Below are 12,586 nucleotides of genomic sequence, written 5' to 3'. Positions count from 1 at the left end.
TCTCTTTTGTTTAAAAGACAGAGAGCGATATAAAACTACAATACCATTCTTGGCTTATTGCAACAATCCAAACACATCTTTTGAGACTGTGTCAATGCAGCAACTGAGGAAAGTTTTGGGATTGCAGGACGATGTAATCATTGAGGAGACCATCCTTCATCCAGAACTGGGTCCAAGTCAATTAACATCCATCCTGCTTAAGTGCCCTTGAGCAAGCCACTGAGTCTCCACCAGACTTACTGGCCTTACTGATCTAAAGCTGATCCATCGTCATCATCATCACTCCTTATGATCACATCACTGGAAAACAGTTGAATTTTAGGATCAACACAAATGAAAATCATAGATTTGTGCACATTTTATGCTTTATTTAAATCATAAAACAAGGTTTAGACAAACAATACATTTTAGCACATGACCCGTAATCAATTAATTAAACACGGGAGAGGCTCATAAATATAGAAAACACTTTGTTTGTTCTTTCGCTTTGCAGTGTTTAGACTTAAATAAATACAAATATGTATGTTTTACTTTCAAGAATGAATTAGAGGATTGAACAGGACACTTTTTTCCAGAAATATAAAAGTTCCGCTTGTGAATTGAAGAGCGTTAAGACGTTATCTTTGGTCGTCATCATAAGTAAAGGCACATTTAATTTGTGCATAGGAGTTCTTCCAATCTGAAGCCTTGTTGTAAATTGTTGCACAAAATAGTACATCACATGTCACGTATCTGCATAATGAATGAGACTAATTTCATCAGTCTTGTGTAGCTTGAACCTGTCACCAAATACATCAGTAAACCTCTGTGACAATGTTTTGTCTCCATGTTCTCTGAAGCTTATTGGCTTTTTTCTTCTCTGGAGTCTTTCCACATTCTTTTAGTGAAAAGCAGCTCTCAAGTCTGTCGTGTCTCCACCTCAGGAGACGTCATTGTTACCTTTGGCACATGTGACACATCTGGTAATATTTCACTGACAGACTGTGAGATATCCATGCAGTCAAATACACATAATGTGTAAGCTCTCTTATCCCTCTTCTGTCACACTAAAAGGAGTCTGTCCGTCTCCTGGCGAACACTGCAGACATGCTTTTCACTATGCCCTTGAACCCCAGAGGCCTCTTTGTGGTCAGCTTGCCGTCCTTCATCCTGTCCACCAGCCCGTGAAACACCATGAGCACGCTGTGGTAGTTCTCGGCCGCCGACACCTCGTAGAAGTGGCAGTCTGTCTTCAGAGCCAGCAGCCAGCCCTCCTCGCTTAGCACTGTCCGCCTGTGGTGCAGGTCCCTCTTGTTGCCCACAATCACTATGGGCGCTTTGTCTGAGTTCAGGAAGTCTTTAGTGGACTTGATGGTCTGGATGAGCCTGCTGACAGCGTTGAAACTGGCCCTGTCGCAGATGCTGTAGACGAGAATGTAGCCGTCTGCCCACTGGACCTTCTTCTCAAAGAGTGACGTCTCCACAGACAAATCCTGTGACATAAAGACATTTAGTTCCTCTACAGCAGCAACAGCCAGTACAAAGACACCTTTTACTTGAGTTACTTATACTAATACTACTTCTACCTCACTACATTCAGACAGAAATATTATACTTTTTACTGCCCTACATTTCTTAAACAGCTATAATCATTAGTTACTTTGCAGGTTGAGATTTTACACACAAAACACATGATAATCTTTATTATTATAAATTAGCCCCATCCCATTTAAAAGCTGCTTACACATGAAAGTATCAGTAATGATAAAACAATATTGTCATATATTTAGTATGGCACATTTTGCTGAACTTTTACTTTAAGTAACATTTTGAATTTTTACATTGTAGTATTTCTACTTTTACTTAATTTGAGGATCTGAGGAGTACTTCTTCTACCACTAGTGACAGCACAGCATGTCAGCAGAATAATAACAGCATTATTAATACCAGAAATCATTTATAGAAACTGTCAGATAGCTAGTTACTTCTCCTTACCTCTGAATAAGGTGAATCCCAAATATTGAGAGTGATTTCCCTCCCATCCACCATAAAACTGTGACTGTAGATGGATTCTGCAAGACAGAGAGTTTAATGGAAAGTCAGATGAAGTTAAAAGGCTTCATCTCATCAAATGTCAGCAGAACAGACTGGTCACTTACCGATATCTCCGTACTCTCCGATGAACCTCCGAGTCAAGAGGCGCACAGTCAGCGCTGAAAAACAACAATGTTTAACTCACAACGTGCAACGGAGGTAAATATACAACTTTTTCTCCCCCACAGATATGTTTTTACCTGATTTCCCGACGCTTTCTGTCCCCATGACAACGATGTTGGCATCCATTTTCAGTGAAACAGCTGCGTCGAGCCGCCGAGCTCCATGTGAGGCGGAGGAGGCTGCTGCTGCTGTGCCACAGACTCCAGAGCGGTTATTAAAGGACAGACAGGTGGGCGGGGTAAACAAATCACCCATAACAACAACAACTGCAACAACAGCAGCAATGATTCAATGATGTCTCCCTCACGTGGTCTACCTCACGCGCCTGTCTGTGGCAGGAACCAGTGAGCAGGTGAATGAAAATAATAACTCCTTTCTTGGCATCGCTTTGGTATTATGATGATCTTCCCGTGTTGTTAGAAATGCCGAAAAGATGTGTTTTCTCACGTTTTCTCAGAGCCTTATTTCTTGTCATGACAGGAAATCAGTTTTACTACTTAAGTACAAATTTGAGGCGCTTGTGCTTTACTTTTCATGACACTTTATACTTCGTCTCAGCTACAATTCAGAGGAAATGTTGCACTTTTTACTCCACTACATATATCTGACAGCTATAGTTACTTTGCAAATTAAGATTTTACACACAACAATATGATCAGCTTATATCTGTCATTGTTATAGATGAAACTACCCAACAGTAACTATAGAAAATAATTGAAAATGTATATAAATACACTCACATTTTTCTGCATTGAGTACTTATACTTTTGCTTCAACTTATCAACTTCACTTATCCTTCAAGTACATTTTGCTGATAAACTTTTGTTTAAGTACAATTTGTACAATGCTTTGTACAGTATTTTACACTATGACATTGCAACTTTTAAGAACCCGATTACTTCCTCCACCACTGGATGAAATCAATTAATAATCAATATAGGTTGCTCTAAAGCTAAAAGTCCAAGTTTATCTGTTGTGAGGCTGTAAAATTTATTCATTTTGTATTCATTATAATGAATATGACTATAATTACAGGTCTAGTCACATCAATGAGTTTGTCATATAGATGAAAAAAAGGTATTTTGTGTTTCTGTTTTAAAGCTGTATTTACTTAGTGTTGTAAATACAACAGCACCAGAAAATATGAATACCTGTGGTAATATCCATGTGGTAATCTGTGCATTGGGAGTGGCAGGTTTAGGTACTTAAAGTTTCATCTTTTTGTTTGACCTTGGTTGTTGTTGTCTTCTTTCTAAACTTCAGTCCGGTCTAATAAATAAGTAAGGCTCTGTCTATTTGCTGCTGCAATATTAACAGCAACCACAAGGGGGAAGTAGATTCCAATAAATGTTTCCCACAAACAGATGACTTTGTTTTGCTTCCTGGAGCCAGAAAAGGCAGAGCAGGCAGGCTGGACACTGATTGGCTAAACAGAAACAGCCCCTCAGATAATTGGCTGTTTGTAGAGCACCCGCCTCCCTGTGTGTGTGTGTGTGTGTGTGTGTGTGTGTGTGTGTGTGTGTGTGTGTGTGTGTGTGTGTGTGTGATTTGTCTTTATCTTAACTTTACTTGCTCCTCTACAATTTTCATTTATCTCTGATTTATTACACACTTTACAGTCTTGTTGTAATAAGAGGAGCTTCTCAGTTTTGAGTTTTGTTGAACACTGAAAATATTGCAATATTGTGTGTCATAAGATAAATGGGTTCATTACTTTTTTAGCATGTATGTAAATTAGAAAAGTCTATAATACTGCATATTTGTAGTAATTATCCCTTATCCTTGTTTATTGGTGCATTAACTATTAATATAATGTAGTTATAATAGGGAACCCACTATAGAAAGAGTACTTCACATGTTTTTTAAATGTCTGTGTTTATTATTATGAGAGGCGCTGACTCAGTAAAACTGAGAGATAAATAAGGCCATAAGGTATGCAATTATCTTCATTAAATATATGCACACCTATATTACATTTTAAACAAATTCATCATAATTAATGTCATGTATCATGAAATTTAAAAGACATGGTGTAAAATGAAAAACACAGTAATTAATGTGTTCAAAACTATTCACAATTGAGAGTATGAATGTTTACGACACTTTTTAATGATTTGAGTAAACCAGTCCTCACATTTCTCAAGCTGTCAGCATCAGTGACCTTTATCAATTTGACACGTCTGTGTGAAATTCATCACGGATATCAGAGGCACATTAAGTTTCTTGGGCAGTGAAGGTGCCACATTCATAAAAATTCATATTGTACAGCTGCAGGGATACATACAACCAGGAAATTAATATAGCAATATTTATTTAGGTTCTCTTATAGTTCTTCCAGAATGATGTTGGAAATGTATTTCTAAATAATTAGTGTCCAAATAAAACCTGATTTGTCTTAATAGATGCTTAACAACATGTTTCAGCTTTAGAGAATTACATTAGTTACTTCTTTACACTTTTAAAGCTCTATTGTTTTGTCGCTGCTTTTGTCTCTTCACCTCCGTCAAGATAATCGATGCCAAGAGGGGAAAATTATATTAAATGACAAACTGCCAGGACATTCGGTCACTAGTAAGTAAGTAACAGAACTTATGCAAATGTGCTGCATCAGCTCAGTGCTGATGGTGGATGTTACAGTACGAGTTGTGTAAGTGGTGGCTAAGCAAACTGAACTTTAACTCCACCAAACTGTCAAAGTGGAGGTCCTTTATGACCATTTCCAGCATTATGAGTTGTATAAATTAATGTGCAAAATCAAAGACTATTTGTGAAAGTGGAATTTTAAGGCTTTAATGAAGCAAACATCTTTATCTTACATGTTCCATAATTCATTTACATCCCTCAGTGTTTTAATGCCCAGCAGGACTTTGAAAAGAGAGGATTTTGGGGGTTTAATCATTTCAAAAGAACCAGATATTACAGTAGGTATTTAGGTTAATACCAAACATATTTATTAGTACATTAAAATTCATGTTTCCAATAATAATTTAGGAGAATAAAGAAGCCAACCTCAGCAACATTCCGAGGTACTTATGGTAGTTATGTACTCCCAACAAGGTCTTTTCATCCAAAGCTGTTTTACAGGAGGCTGCTTTGGCTGTGTGCGCTTATGCAAATAAATCTTCTTACGGACTTAACTTACACTCACTTTACGTGTGTGATAATTCCACTTTTCCCTGTTTCAGGGCTGCGACAAGGAAATAAACTGAAAACTATCCCCTCGATAAAAGACGTCAGATGGCAGGCCTTATTTAAATTTACACTTGATTTGCAATTCCGTTTGAAATGTGTCACAGAGGAGGATAAACCTGGACTGAACTGAGGCAGTAGTACGATGCTCAGCTTGTCAGGGATGCGTACACAGTGAATTTACATTCACAAACTATTAGGATATATAAGTGTGTTATAGGATGCCGGTAAAGAATATATTCTGATTCCACATATTCAAAGTCCAGAGAGCCTTAGTTTGTGAGATGGTTCATAAACTCTGAAGATATTTCCCACCTCTCTGAGAAGATGAAGAACAATGACTGCAGTTGAACCCCAATGCTCAGGGTTTCTTCCCTGTATTGGTTTAGTTGGAATATGGCTGTATGTATTTATAGTCATGCATCTGTGCATTTTCTTGTTTTCACAAACAGGCAATGTAAAATGAATCTAGTACTCAACCTCCTTTTAGCTTTGTTTTGGTCTCCAACCATCTCCTGAGGGAAACATCTGTCTGTTTAGCTGCTAAATGCTTCACTATGTTCACCAGCTAGTTGCTAACTGTGTCCGTCTGTTGTTTGGTGCTGAACAGGAAGTATTTCGGTGGGTTTATCAGAGCTTTATCGCTGGAAACAGCTGCCTGCAGAAAAATAAAGTTGAGGGCCATAAAACCAAAACAAGAAGCTGAAAGATCTTAAAATAGAGATGAGAACTTAAGAGTCGGATGATGAGTCTCTGTGGGTTCATCACTACAAGTGATCCCTTTCACATTACACATAGTCAGTGACTCCATTGATAATAAAACAAGACCAAGAGTCTACAGCCATGCCAGCAGCTTTGTGAGTCTGCACTCTGCTAAATGCTAACATCAGCATGCCAATATGCTTTGTGTTTTGCCGGTATAATACTTACCATGTTCAGCATCTCTGTTACGCGCATTAGCATGCTAACATTTGTTAATTACCACTAAACACAAAGTGGCCTACAACTGAGGCTGATGGGAATGTCATTAGTAACCTCATGGTAGCAAAAAGTCAGTAGGATTTATCTTCCAGGTAAGACGGACGTCTGTACAAAATTTCATTGCAATCTATCTGATAGTTGTTGCGATATTTCAGTCCGAACCAAAGTGGTGGACTGGCCGACTGGCAGACATCCCTAGAGCCACACTGCTAGCATGGCTAAAAACATTAGAGCAGCTTTATAAATGTGCACCATTTGAACAACAATGTTCAGACTGAGAGGGCCTTTTTAGTCTGCATTTTGTAAAACAATGACGTTTTAAATGAGAATATTTATATCACTAAAGGATGCAGAGCAGAAATCTATATTTGGACATCTGCAGACAAAGACAGATTGAGACTCCAGTCCAAAGCAAAAGGATAATTTCTGCAGAACTAATCAGTTGCTTGCAGCTGATAAAACTGAAGGCATCCATCATCAGCGGCCACTTATGCACTGATGCTCTCATTAGACAGCTGTGATACAGGACTAGAGAAGGGGGAAGAGCAGGCCATTAGCATGTCATTTCCCAGACAGGAAGGAAGCTTTCAGACTCGCACCGTCAGAATTACAGGATGAGGAGAAAAGACCAGGGCACACCACCTTTTATATACAGACTGAAATAATTCCTCCTCCATCCCTGCCAGCATTGGCAGAGAATGAGGAGGGAAGAGGCCTCTCCAAACAAAATCTAGCAAATATGTAGAGTAGTTATTAAACAACTATAAGCCTTTACAATGTCCTCAACTAAATTTGGGGTTTAGCTTGCATCTGATTGAAAATATAACAAGTTTGAGGTGTTGTCCCTGCAGATATTATGCATATTATACATGTTTAATTCCTTTACATCATGTAAAAAATCTCCACTTTGCCAACGTCCTCAATGAAACAACATCTTTTCGAAGCTGCTGTCCCACTGCGGCTGAGTTTGTCAGGCGACCATATGTTCACATGTTGCTTTTAGTTTGGTTTCATTTGACTTCAAGAATGGTTGTGTGCTTACTGGGAAAAGTGCTGCCTGAATATTTCATGGTGTAAATATGGTAAGTGGTTAGTAATGGTCCCTGGAGGCTCTTCAGAATTTCACATAATGTCTTCTCCATCTCTCCCATGTTTCCTCTCAGTTTATGCCCCAAGGCAGGAGAGCCACTCAATGTTTCCCACACCTAAACCTTTTTAGAAATAATTATGATAGAGCAGCACGATGTTTAGCAAAACATCCGCTGTTCTAACATTATTCTATCTAAAAGCATGAAAGATTATCAAAGAAGGACTTTTTGGGGGAATAATGGGGTATGTTGGAGTTCCTTTTGTAACTTTAAAGCTGCACTAATCAATATTTTTATATTAGCAATGGAAAAAAATGACTGAGCACCATCTTCTATGGCAAAGGACGCCAACAGGCTGAATGAACTTACAAAGAAGGCTGGGTCTGTCATTGGATCCAAGCCGGTCACACTGGAGGAGGTGGTGGAGCTGCTGGCGGTCCTGGACAATGCCTCCCTCCCCCTCCACAACATGTTAGCCAAGATAAAGAGTCCCTTTAGCAATAGACTCATTCAACCCCGGTGTGTAAAGGAGCGATACAGGAGGTCATTCCTACAGGGTGCTAAAAGACTCTGTAATTCACCTGCCTTCTGCAGGCCTGACACCATTGAACTGCTCGTGGACAACACTTGCTTATATTTCTCATATTTTCTATCATGTATTCTTAACACTCTGCCCTTTGCACACAGGGATTACCAGAACACTTGAATGTATCTGGACTGTTTTTAAGCTGGGACTTATTGTTTAGTTCCTCTTCCCATCAGGTCTACCAGAACACTTTACAATATACCTGATCTATCGTAAGGTGTTTTCTCTAGTTCTGGGTTTTGTTCCCATTAAACCTTAAATTTACTGTAGTTCAGAGGAGAATCAAATTCCTCCTGTGATGCAGCAGACTGTGGAGGCAGGAAGGTTAATGCTCACTCAGTAGCTTCCTGTTTATTTGCATACATTTACTGTATGTAAATGTGCCTGAGACAGACAGGAGCAACAAGACTTCATGGCTTGAAAGAGAGATATGGAGAGATCACACACATTCTTTTCACACGCTATAGTTCTCTTTTTGTCCATGTTTTGAGCAAGGGTTGCAGAAAAGGAAGTTCAGTCTTCTTAAAATTACCAATCTTGTTGTGCTGAAGATATCCTGAAATGTTCTTGTTGTTATTAGAACAAATTCAATAACAATATCAAATGTAAAAAGGTTGTATTAAACTTGTGAGACTGAAAAGAACACAGGGAACACCACCGATGCCAGAAAAGTCGCATGAATATCTTGTGCTGTGCTGAGAAAAATCATCAGTCAGTGAATTATCTCCTCAGTCGCATGAACTCATCTCAACTGTGGACAGCCTCCAGTGACAGAGAGCCTTTTGGATGTGGTGCCCAATTAGTCAGCTTTTCGACGTGAATTATCAGCCCACCACATGCCAAACATTGACAATCAAAATGTCAGCGACTAAAATATCTCCCTTGCAAAAGGAGCGATGAAATCTGCTGAGTGAAGGGTTGAAGCCTACAAAAGTGCTTCGCTGTTACTATGGACTGTTTCATGCTTTGAGACTGTGCTGCAGAGGTAGTACTGGTTACTGTTTCTCATAAGGGTGGCTGCCAAATTCCGCCATGTGGAAAACCCCACCCATCTTAAACAAAGCTTTGCTTTAACGTCCCCTTTAGGTTCAGAATGGCGACGTTGGATTTATGAGTCTTTTCCTCCATAGTTGCCAGTTGCAGCTGAGCCATAGCAAGAAGGCTTTAATTAAAGGGATTATAGGCCTGTGGTAATTCACATTTCAAAAAAAGGTCACATGACAAAACATATACTTCTTGCAAAAGCTTTCTACCATTAACCCTTTACTCTTATGCTGGTGAGAGCTGTGTACTCTTTATTTCTGCTTCAGGTATTTAGTACCATTTCAGTCAGGTAACTTTAAACCTGCAATAACTGATTTTATGGCCACAAAAAGTTGTGATCACGATGCTGACATTCAATTTAAATTGATATGGCGATATAACTTGTTTGCAAACAGTTGCTTATTTACACATCGAGCAGTTACGCAGCAACATTATCATTCAGTTAGAGCTGTGTCTCTGGCTACCTGGATAACGTAAGGCCAATATTCACTCTCTTTTAGCTTTGTTTTTTCCACCAGGCAAATATCTGGCTCTTTAGCTGCTAAACGCTCCACTATGTTCACCACCAGCTCGTAGCTAACTGTGTCTGTCTGCTGTTTGGTGCTGAGCAGGTAGTGTACAGTGGGTGTTTAGAGCTTTTTCACTGAAAACAGCTGACTGCAAACCAGTAAAGTTTTGAGACAAACAATGAGCTGAAACTCGCTATAAACTCTGTAAAGCCGAAGGGAGCAGCTATAAATCTCTGTACCACTATGTGCTAACTTATGATGATATCCTCAGTGTATTTTAGATGCTGATCCCAGTAATTTTAGACTGAATATATTTCAGTCAGGAGGGACTTAAATGATATATATATAATATATTAAGATACATGCATAATAAATATGAGAAAAGTGACCCCATCGTCATCCTATGTCAAGGGGGTAGTGAAGCCTTGTGTAGTATTGGATACCCAACGATGGAGTCTTGACATTGGTGGTGAAGGGATGGCTGAAGATCTGGATGTGATGAGGAGAGGACTTCTGATAGATGAATATTGGCTGTGTCATTTGGGGTCACATTAGGCCCAGAAAGCCCACGATGAAGCAAATGCGAAATTACACAAAAAAAAGAGCCATTCGAGAGGTCCAACAATCTTTGTGTTCATCCAACACCACCAGAGATATGATTAAATCAAAACGAACAAATATTACATAGGAACATACTGACTATGCATAAGGGTCCCCTGAGGGCAGACAAAGTGAATTTAGGCTCAACTGTAGCACATTGTGTTAAGAAAGTGATCCAGAGGCATGTGACTGCTGCTTTAGGTTATATAAGTTACTTTTTCTTAAACTTCTTAACATAAGATACACAGTGTACAATAATTCTCATGATAAGCTGTTTAACTTCCTCTGAACTTGCGTGTTCAGATCTATTTGCCTTCAGCCTTGGGGACACTTCAATTTGTATAACAAACATGGGATTATCCAGCGACAACAAAAGAACACTTTGAGGTATTTCCAGGAGACATTTGTATATTTCTGGTTCACATCATTATAAAGCTATAAAATGAGTCAACAGTCCCAACAGTCGCTCCAGGTTGTACACGTCTGTGACATCGCAGCGTCTCAACTCTGTGGTTTCTCTCTTCGGGAACAACTTGTTCATGTTTGCAGATATTGTTTTGACAGACAAACGGAGGCTGATGTGAAAAAAAACCCCACAAAAATACGGACAAGTTGAGGTCTGACTGAAACGTCCTCTCGACAGCTCCCCGGGGCCATCTATTCTGCCCTGCCATTGTTTCCATCTCACCCCACTTGTAACTCAAAACTTTTTATGTGTGTGTTTTTTTTTCCCATGCTCAGCGAGCCCACAGTGCTTCTTCTTCACTGACTCTTTGTGTGTATGCCATCCGACTTGTCTTTCTGGTTTCTGCAGCTTTGCATTTTTTCTCCCTATGAATGCATTCATGTTGCAAACTTTCTCTCTCATTCCCATGAAGCAGGTTGGGCCGGTGTTTAAAATGCTATCACAGACATGTCAACAAACACATAGTTGTACTTTTGAGAATGCCACCTCTGCTGGACGGAGTAACTGTAAATCTAATGTGTTTTCAAACGTCACATGTTCCAGGAGAGATAACTTGGATTAAAGCTGAGTGAATGGCATGCTCTTCAGCTCCATGAGCCGAGGTTGCATCTGGAAATAAGCACATGTATCCCTTGGCTTTATTTACGCCGGGGAAGAAACTGGACCATGTTGCTTTTATAAGTGCTATGTTTGAAACCCTCTCCCCAGCAGCACAGACGGATATTACTCTATTTTAAAACCACATGCTGCCCTCTCTATTGATACCGGTGTAAAAATAGACAGCAGAGCGGCAGCATGAAATGGTTTAAAATGTAGAACAGACAGCAGCACGCTATATTTAGACGGGACACAATCAAAAAAAGTGCCTGGTGACATTTTAGTAACTCCCCATTAAAGCTGCAAATGCCATTTGACTGTCCTTACATCCATGCAGTATTCATGGGGCCTGTATTTCTCTGCTGATATCTGAGGAGAAAATTGAGTTTGAGGTTTAACTACGCTTAGTGAGGGAAGTCACTGTTGGTTATGAAGTCTATAAAGTGCCACAATTTGAATCCAGGTTTTAGTAAATCAAACACTCAATACAGAGGGCTTCTTATTACATGGCTTCACTCCAGCAGCTGGAGTTGTATCTTTAAACTGTGTCTGTGTCGTTTCGCTGGGCGCATGATGAAACTGAATATGGTCCTTTACAATCTGGGTTATGAATGTGGACAAGTTATCTGAGGGAGACTTGACACCACGGGAAAAACATGTTGGGAGGTTTCCACCCAAATGTTTTCTCGCGCTATCAGTGAGTTATAAGCAAGCGCCATCCCTCTAGCAGGGGCCGCTCCCTCTAGGTGAAATTCCAGCTCAGCAGCACTGCATGGCTGAGTGATGCAGCGCCTGCAGCCAGACTGGCTGATGATCGGTCTGAAGGAGACAGCTTTGGGCTCCGAGTGAAGGAGGAAGCTCTCACTGTCTGAACATGCAGTGGAATTCATGGAAAACTGGTTTCAGTGTTAGAAATGAGAAAACTGTACAACACTTTTTGTTTTTTAAGTGTTTTTGAATGAATGAAAGTAAGCGGTAACTTCAGTCCTTTCAGTTACAAATATTGTCTTTAGGTTACAAAACAATGACAATGTTGGTAGTGATGAATTGAAACTGCTCTATTTCCATACTGAGGATTAGATTGACTGAAGTAGTCTTGATGTAAGAAACATGTAGTTGAGTTAGAAATAGACAACATGCGGCAAGGATAAGGGCAACTAATGAGCTAATTTCATCAAACTAATGTTGTCTTAAAGGAACAGTTTGACATTTTGGGAAATATGCTTTTTTTTTTGCTGTTATATATGCGTTAGCTGGAGCCAGGGGGCTATTACAGACTGGAAACAGGGGAAACAGCTAGCCTGCCTCTGTTCAAAGTTAAAAAATCTGC

The 12,586-nt window shown here is 39.6% G+C and overlaps 1 protein-coding gene across 1 annotated transcript; it reads right to left on the bottom strand.

Annotated features, from left to right (window-relative positions):
* Window positions 1–739: 739 nt before the first annotated feature.
* On the bottom strand, window positions 740–2,322 carry LOC139286985 (ras-related and estrogen-regulated growth inhibitor-like protein). Its single transcript, XM_070907938.1, has 4 exons — window positions 2,274–2,322; window positions 2,139–2,192; window positions 1,975–2,051; window positions 740–1,472 (listed from the first exon to the last, which is right to left on the bottom strand). The coding sequence occupies exons 1-4, from the start codon at window positions 2,320–2,322 to the stop codon at window positions 1,047–1,049; spliced, it is 606 nt and encodes a 201-aa protein (XP_070764039.1). The 3' UTR covers window positions 740–1,046.
* Between the last annotated feature and the right edge of the window lie 10,264 nt (window positions 2,323–12,586).

This window comes from Enoplosus armatus, chromosome 6 (genome assembly GCF_043641665.1).
Source record: "Enoplosus armatus isolate fEnoArm2 chromosome 6, fEnoArm2.hap1, whole genome shotgun sequence".
Taxonomy (NCBI): Eukaryota; Metazoa; Chordata; class Actinopteri; order Centrarchiformes; family Enoplosidae; genus Enoplosus; species Enoplosus armatus.
This window is presented reverse-complemented; position numbering and strand designations above follow the sequence as displayed.

What these genes read in the sequence shown, in the direction of transcription:
- LOC139286985 (XM_070907938.1), bottom strand. Translation starts at nt 2,322, where the DNA reads ATGGATGCCAACATCGTTGTCATGGGGACAGAAAGCGTCGGGAAATCA. An exon ending in AGAAAGCGTCGGGAAATCAG is followed by an intron (nt 2,193 to 2,273) that starts GTAAAAACATAT and finishes GTTGTTTTTCAG; the next exon opens with CGCTGACTGTGCGCCTCTTG. An exon ending in GGGATTCACCTTATTCAGAG is followed by an intron (nt 1,473 to 1,974) that starts GTAAGGAGAAGT and finishes TTTATGTCACAG; the next exon opens with GATTTGTCTGTGGAGACGTC.